The sequence below is a fragment of the Lepidochelys kempii genome, chromosome 2 (assembly GCF_965140265.1).
Source record: "Lepidochelys kempii isolate rLepKem1 chromosome 2, rLepKem1.hap2, whole genome shotgun sequence".
NCBI classification, from domain to species: Eukaryota; Metazoa; Chordata; order Testudines; family Cheloniidae; genus Lepidochelys; species Lepidochelys kempii.
The window spans coordinates 257,203,615-257,217,767 of record NC_133257.1 but is presented as its reverse complement, the minus strand read 5'-3'; the positions used below and the strand labels follow the sequence as shown (position 1 = coordinate 257,217,767).

The window sequence follows — 14,153 nt, the reverse complement described above, 5'->3', positions numbered from 1 at the left end:
CACAATAGTCAGGATTTTTTTAGAAGATATATGCACCAATATGCAACCTGAACTGGCATTTTTTGATTTGTGCTGCTTATTGATAAGTAAGGATAAGATTTTGTCATGGATATTTTTAGTAAAAGTCACAGACAGGTCACGGGCAATAAAGAAAAATTCACGGAAGCCCATGACCTGTCTGTGACTTTTACTAAAAATATCCATGACAAAATGGGGAGCTCACCTGTGGGATCCACACACCACCCAGAGTGGCTAGGCAGCTGCAGGGGCCCGCTTGGAGCTCCATGGGCCCCCAACACCTGTGGGGGCTTGGAGCTCAGGGTCCCCCACTGTCTGGGAGGGCTCCCGCAGCAGCCGGCAGTCTTGGGGGGCCCCCACAGCTCCTGGCCACTGCAGGCTGAAGTCACAGAGGTCACTGGAAGTCACAGATTCTGTGACTTCCAAAATCGTAGCCTTAATGATAATGTTTTGACTGATGTCCATCCATCTGTCCCCCTCCCCATCATGCATTCTTATTATGTTCATTGTTTTATTTTAAAGACAGAATTTTAAACACATTTATGTAAGAATGAACAGTAATGCAGCAGAAGAGACAAATATCGTCCCTTATCAATGAGAGTCTTTAAAAATACTTGCACTATGTTTTGTGGCACAATGAGGACCTATTTTCTCCAATCATCACCTCACATGCAGACAAATAGCAAAGGAAACAGAAGACCAGAAATCCATTAATACATGTCTAATCCAAAATTTTACACTTACCTTCAATACATCCCAGTATGCCACATTATTATTTGTATCTTTGGTTAATATATGTCTCTTGTCATTAAGAATGTGGCACTGAATAATACTAGCACCCCCTAGCAGTTATAAAGAAGAAATAAAGTCAGCAATGCCATTCATTTAATTAAAACAACAAACAACAACAACAACATTAGACTGCTACAAAAGTAGGAGCTATTCCTCAGCTCCAACAATTTGGCATGAAGCTATTTCAGCACATAATGAATATATGGCATATATGTACATCTACATGTGTTTCAACAATGATGTTGATATATTGTACAGTCAATTGCTTAACCACAATTTGGGTTGTTATGAAATATACTCAAAAGATAAAATAACCAATGTAGGTCAAGTTTATTGCTATACAGCAGGGGTTCTCAACTTTCATTGCAGTGAAACTCCCTTCTGACAACAAAAACTACTACATGACCCCAGGAGGGGAGACCGAAGCCTGAGCCCCACCACTCCAGGTGGAGGCGGGCCAAAGCCCAAGCCCCGCTGCCCGGGAAGAGAGGGGGGCAAAGCTGAAGTGGGGAGCCTGTAACCTGAGCCCTGCTGCCCAGGGCTGAAGCCCTTGGGCTTTGGTCCTGGCAGGTGGGGTTTGGGCTTAGGCTTTGGCTCCAGCATGTCTAACACCAGCCCTGGTGACCCTACTAAAAAATGGGGTCGTGACTCACTTTGGGGTTCCAACCCATAGTTTGAGAACCACTGCTATACAGCAGTGATAATATAATACAGGAAAAAGGTTCTAAACAGAGACTATAATATAGGCTTGATCCAAAGCCCCTTGAAATCAATGGAAAGGTCCACATTGATTTCAGTGGGCATTAGATCAGGTCTTATGTCATTTATAGGTTTTAACTGTGACAATGATTTTGAAATTATACTTAACAGGGAGCAGTATTTGATATTTATCTGAAATAACTAATCACAATTTCCAACTCTTAATTACTCACAGATCTTACATTATGGTCATTGTTAACAAAGTACCAATAGAATAACCCTAAAATCAAAGGCTGAGAAGGGTTAGTGAATTTTTTTTTTTAAATTATACTGTTCACCACACAAGCTAAAAATATGCTTGACACACACAGTTGTAGGATACTATTATACAAAACATGCTATTTTCTGCAGTTCAGGTTATAGCAGAGAGAATTCCAAGGCATTCATGCCCTTAATTTATTATAACTTCATTAAAATGTCTACTCTGAATATAAAAATACTTAATACCTTTTAGATGCTAACATTTTTTTTTTAGCTAAATTGTCATGGTTATGATCGACATGTATATTTATCCATCTTCACATGTGGTTTGGTCATATCGTTTATCTAAAGTACTCAAATGCAAATAGGGCATTCAATCTTTAATATATTTATCCTCAATATCTCTGTGAGGTAATGTAAGGAAGTAGTATTATGCCCATTTTATAGAGACTAAGGGTATATCTACACTTCAAAAAAAGGTGTGTTCTTAATTGAGGCTAGCTAACTCAGGTTAAAATAGTGGTGAAGACACAGCAGCTCTGCTTTTAACTTAGGTCAGCAGCTCAAGTTCAACCCCAGGTTTCTTGAGCTGCTAACCCAAGTTAAAAGCCAGGTTGCCAGGTCTTCATTGCTTTTTAAACTGCATTAGAGAACTTGAGTTAGGTAACCCCCAAACCACACCTTTTTTCTGCAGTGGAGACATATCTTAAGTGCCCAAGGTCTCACAGGAAGTCTGTGATGGAGCAGGGAATTGTACCCAAGTCTCCAGCATTCCTGGCTAGCATCCAACCCACGGGACTGGTCCCTTATTTTCTCAAAGGCCTTGACCATCAGCTCTGATAACGAAAGTTAGAATGAGCAAGTGAGGAGAACGGGTAGTAGCTAGAAGAGCCATCTCCCAAACACCTCCCATTCCAACACATTCCCCCACAGTAAGTTTATAAGAGAATAGTTTAAGTGCTTTTAGTGGAATTTTCTGTTGTTCTTCCATTTAAATGTTCATATACCGTACTAAATTTTTATACTGCAAATGTTTTACATTGCATTTTCAGATAAATATGGGCCTGATCCAGTGCCACCTGAACATAGTGGAAAGGCTCAAACAGAATTCTATGAGCTTTGGAACAGGCCCCGTATTTGTCACGCTACCCTCTTCACCTGCCATTTTTTCTAACAATATTAATTATTTTTTGAGATGTTCTGAAAGACCTGTTTACCTTTGATAACTTGGTCAGGCTGTGTACAAAGAGGTGTTATAGGATTGGTACAGTCATTGTCATAGTCCCCAGAAGCTCTAAAATTATGAATTCCCTTCAAAGTCTAAAAGAAGAGACAGAAGCATGACAGTCATAATTTGCAGAGATCAGTGAAACCTATGAACATAGCTAGCCCAGGTGAGTGAGGTAATATCTTTTATTGGACCAACTTCTGTCAGTGAAAGAGACAAGCTTTCATGCTAACTCAAAAGCCCGTCTCTCACCTCATACAAGTCCACTCAATCCTACTTCTTGTCCAGCCAATCACTAAGACAAACAAGCTTGTTTACATTTACAGGAGATAATACTGCCCGCTTCTTATTTATAATGTCACCTAAAAAGTGAGAACAGGCGTTCGCATGGCACTGTTGTAGCTGGTGTTGCAAGGTATTTATGCGCCAGATATGCTAAACATTTCGATACCCCTTCATGCTTCAACTTGTAGGCTCTAAACTTTTACATTGTTTTGTTTTTGAATGCAGTTATGTAAAAATAAATTCTACATTTGTAAGGTGCACTTTCATGATAGAGATTGCACTATAATACTTGTATGAGGTGAATTGAAAAATACTATTTCTTTTATTTTTACAGTGCAAATCTTTGTAATCAAAAATAATATAAAGTGAGCACCGTACACTTTGTATTCTGTGCTGTAACTGAAATCAATATTTGAAAAATGTAGAAAAAAATCCAAAATATTTATAATAAATTTAAATTGGTATTCTATTATTATTTAACAGTGAGATTAAAACTCTGGTTAATTGAGACTTTTTTTTTCCATCATGAGATTAATTGTGATTTTTTTTAATTGTTTGACAGCCATATAGTAAACTCATACTGAACTTAAATTTTAGCCATATAATGGACAAAGAAAATCACTCACCCACTTATTCACAGAAGATTTAGTTGTTGCAACCCAAAGGGCTGGAGGAGGATCAGCTGATCTATCAAGTTCCATCTGAATAATTAAACCACAGAACACTTTTAGATACCCCAAGTTTAACTTTTTTCTTTTCAATAAGTTTTTTGCTTTCCAGTGACCTCCAGTCATTGCCAGATGTGCTCCAGAAACAGCACTACCTTCAAGCTTACTGAAGAAATACAAGTTTCAATACATTAAATAGCTAATTGTAATTTTTAACTTTATCGGTGATTTTAAGTTTCATTACAAACAATAAAAACTATTTTAAATCTCTAGAAACATTTTAGAAATTGTGACTAGAAATATTGAATATGTTTGAGTTGTTTTTAGCTAATCAGCTGTGGTTTAAAATGTTTCAAAACTACAGTATTTTTATACATTATCTAAAGATTTTAATATTTGACAGGATGATCATTTTTAAAAAGATACAATTAAGAAAGTTCAGTACTACTAAATATGTAGAATTTCAGAAAATTAGATTCACTTGCTGGTTTACTATAGCAGTAGTGATCCATCCTAGTTAAGGATCATAGAACATTTCTATTCTAGCCCTGTGTGTGATCACAATTTTTTAAATTTCATTTTCAGTTGAAATTTTCCAGGTTTTGACCCCTTCAAAACTACACTTTAGATATGCACAGTACATTTTGAATTTGGTTCTTTTGCTAAGCCAGTAAAGCGTGCAACTAAGGAAGACCAGCCCGCTCATGCATTTTAGCTGTGCACTAGAATATATACCTCTTGGGGTCCTAGCTGTTCCAATGGTACATAGCCAAATAGTTACTAGCTATGACACTCCCTCCCTCATCTTTTTTCCTTCTTTTAAAAAACAAGACCTTAGATTTTTTTATGCAATTTCCTAAATTAAGAGAATGTTAGTGTTGCAAAATTAGATGTTCCAAAGCCCTACACAACCTTAACTCTTCTCTCCCGTGTGAGTATGCATCACAGTACAGTCTAGTTACATAACCACATACTATTTCTCAAATACAATATACTAAAATTTTTTCTTCAGACTTAGAAACACTGCTGTAAATTTTTGTAATCCCCCACTCCTTGAATACCTACATTACCAAGTTTCAGAGTAGCAGCCATGTTAGTCTGTATTCGCAAAAAGAAAAGGAGTACTTGTGGCACCTTAGAGACTAACCCATTTATTTGAGCATAAGCTTTCGTGAGCTACAGCTCACTTCATCGGATGCATAAAGTGGAAAAAAAATTACATTACCAAGTACATGGATACATTCAGAGTGCATAGCTTTTTTGTGCAGAAAGCATTTAGGGAAGAACACAGGTAAGTTAAGATTACCTACTCCTGAGGGCATTCTGCACCAAAACACTAAAAATTCTGCACCAAAAAATTAAAAATTCTATGTACAATATTCTAAAAATTCTGCAAATTTTATCTGTCAAATAAACGTGGAGGCTTCAGCATTGCACTGGGGAGCACAGGCCACTGGCCGTACGTAAGTGGGAGATCATTCTGCAGTTCCCCCCTGGGACACGGACTCAGCGGTGAGGCTGCACCCTACCCTGACCCAGCACAAGAACTGGGCCTGACCCAGAAACATCCCAGGGCCTTGTCTTGTATAGAATGGACTGAGTGAAGCTCGTTCACTCTTCTGGCCAAGGTGACAGTCTTGCAAGTACGATAATGGATGAAGCATTTTGAAAGGGGCTTTAAGAGCAGTCTAAGTTTTAAAAGGATGACATTGAGGTTTCACACTGGAGTAAGTTCTCTGACTAGAGGGTATGTACGTATCTGGCTGTTGAGAAATCTGGAGACCACTGAACGAGAGATCAAGAACAGCAGCATCAGTGTATGATACACCCATACTGTTGCCAGTCAGACCTTGACTGCGTGAAATTAAAGTCCAGATTGTTATAACTACAGCAAATGTTCAAAACAATCTTTGGCACTGGGGCTTGCACTAGATCTAGGCCTTGTTGGACCACTCATATTGAAAAAGCTGTTTCCATTTAAAGTAAGTCTTTCTCACGGATAGCTTTCTGCTCCATGCCAGGATTTCCTGAACATGTTAGAAGCACTCCCTTTCCAGGGTGCTCAAACAACATTCAGGCCATCAGATGCAGTAACTCTGGGTTTGGATGGAACTCTTAACCCTGATCCTGTGATTGCAAGTCTGGGTGGTCTATCAGCCACAACTGTCTCGGCCAGAAGGGAGCTATGAGACTGAGTGTGACTTTGTTTCCTCTGGTTTCGGCAGTTACTTTGTTGATTAGCTGAATCAGTGGGACAGCATCTTGATTCCATTGCAGAAGGAAGGTATTCAGCAAACAAGCAAGCAAACAAAAAAAACCCACATCCCTTGTATCTGTGGATGGGTCCAGGAGGACTCCCCCATCTCAGATGTGCCTATGACTAATGCCCTGGAAGGTTACAAGGTCATGAACTGTATCTCTTTTTGCATATTATCAGGATGCAGTTAATAGTTCAGTAGCTCAAAGACATAAGTGGAATTAGGACTTTCTTGCTAATTGGATACTTTGCAGGGGTGTAGGCTCATCTGAGCCAGAGATGTAGCAGTCTCCTCTCAAGTCTGGTAAGTGGCTTCACATATGTACAGGCAGACATATGGCCTAATAATGCGAGACAAGTCCGTACTGTCATAGCTGGCTGCGATTTCACATTGTTCAGTAATGACTAAAGGGAGAGGAATCTGTCTCCCAGATAGGTGAACAGAGAGAGGGTGTAGCTGAGTCATGTCAGAATTCCTTGATGCGATGCTGCCTTTGATCAGCCAGGCATCTATATACAGATACACATAGATGCACCTATGGTGATGCATCTGACAGAGACTCTGGGTGCTGTGGAGAGTCCAAGGGTCAGTATCTTGTACAGGCAATGATTTGACCCCAGAATAAATCTCAAGTACTTCTTATGAGCCAGGTGAATGGCAGGATGAAAGTACGCATCCTTAATAACATGAGTTACAAACCAGTCCTAAATCTAAAGTGGTGGAATGATGAAGCAAGTGTTACCATCCCAATTATGAGGCACTGTAGGCATTTTCAGAACAACAAAATATTGCAAGAAGAAGCCTCTTCACCTGTACTCCTGCAGGACCTCTTTTACATCTCCTATGTGAAACAATGAGGCCAATTCTTTTGGTAAAAGACTCTCATTAGAAGGATCCATAAAGAGGGACAAGGGTGATTAAGACGCAAGGAAAGAAAATGGCTGGGATAGTGATAGGCTACGTCCAGCATTTGTCTAATCTCCGACTACACCTGATGGAAGTGGGAGAGGGTGACTTCCAAAGTCTGGCTGTAGAATGGCGTTTATGTGGTTCTTGACACACCTCCAGTCAAATCTGCTGCCTCTGGACAGGAGCCTGGTGCATGACAGAGCAGAGTGACAGGTGCCTTCTGGTGTAATGGGGCCACTTTCTAGGCAGGTACTCCAGTTTGTGATTGTGGGAACAAGACTGTGTTCTTTGTCGGAGTGGGGGCTGGTACAAGAAGGGCTTCTGGTATGGTGCTGGGGTATAGATTCTGCAGATCTAAGGACACCCCCAAATCCTTGAGGGAACGGAGCACCTTGTATGTCTGCTTGCTGAAGAGCTTCATGCCCTTGAAGGGTACATCCTCTACTGTCAGCAGGACTTTTCAGAATCCCAGACACCTGCAACTAGGAAACGTGACACATTGCAACTTATGTAACCATGGATCAAGAAGCCACCGACTCATCCACTGCCAATAGTAGCGTGGTTTTCATTACCATGTGACCCTCCTTGATGGAGTACCTTGCATCCTCCCCAAGTCCTGAGGAAGCCTAGAGAGAAAGGAGATCACCCTTTCCCTCATTAGAGAACTGCATTTCACGAACAGGGCTTGGTAGTTCACACTGTTGAATAGGAGGGAGGTTGATAACTAGGCTTTTTGGCCAAAGAATTCATTTCTTGGAGCCCTTATCTTTTAGAATCCCCTTGGTGGACCTGTTTTTTCCCCCTGGACCTGCAGAAAACACAAGGGAACCCCAGGTTGGTTGCACATAAAAATGTCTGAAGCCCTCGAACAGGACTTGATAGAGCTTTTCTACTCACTTTGAAGTAGGAGAAAGGGAGACTGCAGCATGCAACAGTCCCTTTGCTGAGTCAAATATATTCTCATTGATTGGAAGGACAATTCTTGTCAGCACCAAGGAAATGAGGTAATTGAACAGTCTGTGCTTGTTCTTTTAAATCACCATTGTCTCAACATCCAAAGTTTCAGCTATCCTCCAAAACAGATCGTGAGCAGCCCTAAAGTTATTGATGAGTCAGGGCTGAGGTGACAGCCTCATTTACCTAACAGAAGGATTCCTTAGATAGGAAAGGCAATTAGGAAGTGTCCTGAGCCACATCTGTTCCATCACAGGGAGGTTCTTCTGGTTCTGGTGTGGAATGCCTGGCTACTAATGTGCATGGTGACTGAGACCTCCTCTTTTCTGGTACATTGATGGAGCTCTGCTCTGGGACCTGTGGGAAGGTGGGCCCCAATAGTGCCAATAAGGCTCCAATGGTAAATTGTACCCTTACTGGCCAAACTGTCTCCTGAACCTTCTCTGTAGCTGATGGCTTGCTTCCAATCCTTCATGTTGAAAAGGATTTGGAAGACTTGCCTTTGGAGGAACGCTCTGAGTCTTCCTTATGGGATGATGCCACTGTGCACTGAGCTGTGATTGTGCTCAGTGTGGGTACATGACTTCGTGTCTGAAGTGGCTGGCATAGGTGCCCTGGGGTTGATGCCAATGCACTTAAGGCGCGGAGGCAGTCTGTGCTGATAGTGCCGGAAGGATCAGCACTAGCACCAACGGTCTTGGCACCCTTTTAGGGCTTCTTCTCCCTGCTGGCATCAGAGGTATGGTGCCGGGGCACTTGCCATAGCTAGCTTCCTCAACTCCAGCTTGGAGGAGGTCTCTTCTCCAGGATTGGACATGACCTTTATGGATTGCTTTGAGTCCCTTCTCTCTCAATATTCAAGTGTGGAATGACAAGGAGTTGCAGAGGGAGCACTTGTCGGGGGCGGGGGGGGTGTCCTTCTCTGAGTCAGAAGAAACATCTATTGTGCCCATTAAAGACATAAGATCATCGTATGATGGGCAAGATTGATACTCTGTGGCTTTACAGTCTGCCATGCTGGTGTTGGTGTGAAGTACTTCACCCTGCTGTGAAGCAGGGTTGAGAGGGTCTCCCTATCCCTTTTTCTTTGGAACATCCAATAAGAAATAAGATGATAATGACGGTGAAGAATTTCTTCACAAGAGGGTTGAGACTGAAGCTTGAAAAACTATAGTGGGTTGCAGAGTAACAGCCGTGTTAGTCTGTATTCGCAAAAAGAAAAGGAGTACTTGTGGCACCTTAGAGACTAACCAATTTATTTGAGCATGATGAAGTGAGCTGTAGCTCACGAAAGCTCATGCTCAAATAAATTGGTTAGTCTCTAAGGTGCCACAAGTACTCCTTTTCTCATAGTGGGTTGGACACTGTCCAAGTTCTGTCTTGCTGCCACAGGCAGTAAGAGGGAACTGAGAAGGATTGCCACTGATCTGCCCTGTATGCCCTTGGATGGAAGCACCAGGAGGAACAAGGTGCATGCACAGCACCCAAGGATACTACTATTCAAACGATTTCGAGCTCATGTCCATGACACACACCCCCCCCCTATAGTGGGATCCACAGACACACATTCAAAGAAGAATTTAATGGGGTGAACATTGGTTGTCTTACACATATTCTTACATACAGTTATATTTGCAGCTGTTCTGTTACATAACATGCCACAGATTAAGCATAACTATGTTTTACTGTGTACACTTTTCATATGAGTGAGTTATGGATGGTCTAGAATATTGAGCAGCATACAAAGCTACCAGTTGTTACCCACATCTGATATTGTAGAAAAAAGCATCCAATTTGCGTGTTTGAGAAATAGCACGTAACCAACCCTGTAACTAAAGGCTGTTGAAATACATACACACCCAGGGGAGAGCCAAGCTTGTTTCCAAACACATGAGTACTGAACCATTGAATCTAATTCTCTTTCCATAATTCTTAATGGAAACAATTCCCAGAGCAACTTGCTCTCTAATGCAAGGATCTAAAAAGTCCTTTTCAAAGAATGAAAATCTGCAAATCATCATTAGATTCAAAATTTTACCAGGGATCAAAATTCTCTCTTTGGGACCAGTAATTAGAACATTTTACTGGTCCTAAGAACAACTGCAATGGTCCAAAGGAATTCCAGCTTTATTATGTTATCAGATGGTGTACCTTAAACATCAAGTCATTCCATTTACCATCTTGCATTTTAGGAGCTACCAAAAGCTCTTATGGAAGATCAAACTTGTAGCAATCTTTTAAGTAAATCAATTACCTTAAGAACTGGTGCCTTTTCTTCACAGATGAGCACACGGATATCAGGATTTCGTAAATCTGTGCAATAAATCTTCCTGTCTCTTCCTCCTGAATAAACATGAGTGAAGGCTTCATTGACCTGCAGAGCCCAAACACCTTCATCGTGGACTCGATATGTGGCTATACATCTCTGCTGGCCAAGGGACCATAGACGAATAGTTCCATCAGAGCTGCCTGAAAGACACTGAGCAACAAACATTGTATTTAAATTACACCACTAAGTACCTGGAAAAAAGTGACTGTTAAAAAAAACCCCAAAAAACAAAAGCAGTTCTTATATGGAGGCTCTAGAAATCTTACATTCATATTTTTCCATTAAGACGGTGTTAAACTGAGAATTGCAAAGTCAAAATTCTGGTCACATTTTTCTTTACCCGATGCGTATATTGTACATTACATCAACAAGAGAGACAGAGACAAAAATAGTATTGTTTTATTCCCTCCCACAAGTCTCCCTTCCCCAAACAGAAACTAACCAATATTAGTTTACAAGTAAAATAAAGGATAAAATATTCAGATGTGAAATCACAAGCTCATTTAACAATATATTTATGGCAATTCTCTTAGCTACTCGTCACAACTATGCTTCAAAAGTAAAGCGAAAAGTTACAGATTATTAATTTAGTTTAATATATTTAGATTAGAGCACTCACTTTTAGACCAAGTTTTATTTAAAGACTTTCAATATTCTACAGAGAAAAAGTGGAAAAAACTGTTCTGTACTGAAAAAGTATAACATTTTTTATAAAGCTCTAAAGAAAAACCTAAGTGAAAGATATTTGTGCTTCAAATGAAAACCCATACCTGTGTGCCATCTCTGTTCAACAACAAAGCTTTTACGTTATCCGTGTGCCCTTTAAGTTTCATCAGCTTTGCACAAGTCCTTGGATCCCATACCCTTAAAACCTGTCAAAGCAGATAAGATAATTACATATATCATTTTCACACATGCATTGCCTACATATGAAGATACCTTTGAAGTAACTCCCATTTTTTCAAATAACTGATTCTTCCAAAAGTGTAAAAAAAAAAAAATTGGTACTTTTGCAAGATTCCTATATTTTATTAAACTCACAAACACCTAACATGTTATCTGCTATCAGGAGTATTTGCAGCAGGATTTTGTTATGTTTTTACAAGACCAATTTACTTCAAATGATGACACAAGTTAAACAAGAAGATATTGATTGCAGAGTCAATTCAGAATTAGATTAGAACTCAGTGTCTAAAAAAAATTAGCAATAATTTTACTAAGGTTGAAAGAGTTCTAATAGGTCCTGCTTACCTTTTCAGTGGACCCCGATACAATTACTGTTCCCATTTGATTCATCGCAAGGCTGTAAATGGAATCTTTGTTCCCACTCAGGGAAGAAGCTAGTGCAAAGTAAGATAACAGTATTAATGCTTTGCTTTCTCCATTTGTCAAAAAACAAACACTATGCACTTGAAAATGCTGCACTTAAGAGCCAGCTGCAGGTTTTGATTCAGTATGATGGTCCAATGTGAAAAAACAGCAGTGCTTTCACCTAAGTATCTAGAATTACTTTTAATAGAAAAAGAATCTGGATAACATATTGCTAGAAAAAGCCTTCTCAATTCCTCATTTGCAATTCTGTAAAAGAATCACTATAATCATGGTACCACTGCAAAACCATTGATTGGCATTAGGATAGTTAGAGTGCTATCTGCAGCTTCTTCTCGGGCCCTCTATGTTAACTCCACTGTAAGAGAGGGATTTATAAGAGACTCTGAAATACACTGGGTTTGTGTTGCAAACACAGACTATAACATTTTGCATATGGAAATTCAGTCCCACCACTTCTAAAATTGTATTTTATAGATTAAGGAACCTTTTTCTTAGTCCTGTGGAGCAGACTTAGAACTTTTAGCTTAGGGATGTGTGCATCTGGGAAGTCGTAGTGTGGGGTAGGGATGTGTATGTCAGAACTTGATAAAAAGAAAAGGAGTACTTGTGGCACCTTAGAGACTAACCAATTTATTTGAGCATAAGCTTTCGTGAGCTACAGCTCACTTCATCGGATGCATTCAGTGGAACAACTCTGACATCATAATCAAAAAGGCTGACAAAGGAGGTGCTGTCATCATCATGAATACATCGGAATATGAACAAGAGGCTGCCAGGCAGCTCTCCAACACCACCCTCCACAAGCCATCACCCTCCGATCCCACTGAGGGCCACCAAAAGAAACCACACCATCTGCCCAAGAAACTCCCCGAAAAACCACAAGAACAAATACGCACAGACACACGCCTGGAACCCTGACCCGGGGCACTCCATCCACCACCCAAGATCCACAAACCATACTGTTCCTGAAGGCTTGTAGTCCATCTTTGTGTGGAATGTTGGTGTACAGGGCTTCTACATCCATAGTGGCCAGGATGGCGTTTTCAGGAAGATCACAGATGGATTGTAGTTTCCTCAGGAAGTCAGTGGTGTCTCAAAGATAGCTGGGAGTGCTTGTAGCATAGGGCCTGAAGAGGGAGTCTACATGGCCAGACAATCCTGCTGTCAGGGTGCCAATGCCTGAGATGATGGGGCGTCTGGGATTTCCAGGTCTGTGGATCTTGGGTGGCGGATGGAGTGTCCCGGGTCGGGGTTCCAGGCGTGTGTCTGTGCGGATTTGTTCTTGTTGTTTTTCGGGGAGTTTCTTGGGCAGATGGTGTGGCTTCTTTTGGTGGCCCTCAGTGGGATCGGAGGGTGATGGCTTGTGGAGGGTGGTGTTGGAGAGCTGCCTGGCAGCCTCTTGTTCATATTACGACCTATTCATGATGAAGACAGCACCTCCTTTGTCAGCCTTTTTGATTATGATGTCAGAGTTGTTCCACTGAATGCATCCGATGAAGTGAGCTGTAGCTCACGAAAGCTTATGCTCAAATAAATTGGTTAGTCTCTAAGGTGCCACAAGTACTCCTTTTCTTTTTGCGAATACAGACTAACACGGCTGCTACTCTGAAACCAGGTAAGGTGAGCTATTATCAGTGGGGGGAGGAACCTTTTGTAGTGATAATCAAGGTGGACCATTTCCAGCAGTTGACAAGAACATCTGAGGAACAGCAGGGGGCGGGGGAATAATTTTACTTTGTGTAATGACCCATCCACTCCCAGTCTTTATTCAAGCCTAAGTTAATTGTATCTAGTTTGCAAATTAATTCCAATTCAGCAGTTTCTCGTTTCACAGTAGCAGCCGTGTTAGTCTGTATCCGCAAAAAGAAAAGGAGAACTTGTGGCTTGCTGTTTCTCCAAAACGTAGGAGTGTGTGTAGGAGAAGGCTGTAAGGATCCCATCAGTGGAGGGCTGCAGGTGTTCCATTCCCCAATACTGGAGGAGTAGGGACACAAAATATCAGAGGAGTTCAGAGTCAACCATCCCTCAAACTTCATCAGTTTCAGAAAGAAATTCAATAGCTACGGCGTAGGCACGACTAGAATGGTGGTAATGGCACTGATAACAATTATCATAGTTCTTCTTGCAACAAAAGGCATTGTAGATACTTCTGTACAGTACATAAATTCTCCACCAGGTTTTTAACACATTGCTCACCATGCAGCAGCATAAAGATTCTGTCTAGTTGAAAAACTTGTGGCTTCATTTCAGTATCCTCCTAATCATCTAGTATTGTTATCTGAAGTGTAACCTTTCATGCGAAGCCTTTTTTGTCATTCATCATCAGGATGCTTTGGCTCAGACTCTTATTGCAGAGCCAATAGAAGATCAACAAACAGGACCAAACCCCTTAAAATGAGATTTGGCAATTCAGCCATTTT

At 40.8% G+C, this 14,153-nt stretch overlaps 1 protein-coding gene across 4 annotated transcripts in view; it reads right to left on the bottom strand.

Annotated features, from left to right (window-relative positions):
- Positions 1-14,153, bottom strand: part of WDR48 (WD repeat domain 48) — a 53,573-nt gene that overhangs the window by 15,472 nt on the left and 23,948 nt on the right. For all 4 annotated transcript variants that reach the window (XR_012157646.1, XM_073334669.1, XM_073334670.1 and 1 more), the window contains 6 exons: positions 11,653-11,741; positions 11,172-11,273; positions 10,327-10,551; positions 3,910-3,984; positions 2,988-3,090; positions 763-860 (listed from right to left, as the gene is read on the bottom strand). Coding sequence is in view for 3 of the 4 variants with exons in the window: in XM_073334669.1 (XP_073190770.1) it covers positions 763-860; positions 2,988-3,090; positions 3,910-3,984; positions 10,327-10,551; positions 11,172-11,273; positions 11,653-11,741 (692 nt within the window). In the remaining variant the exon portion in view is untranslated. The remainder of the gene's footprint in view (positions 1-762; positions 861-2,987; positions 3,091-3,909; positions 3,985-10,326; positions 10,552-11,171; positions 11,274-11,652; positions 11,742-14,153) is intronic.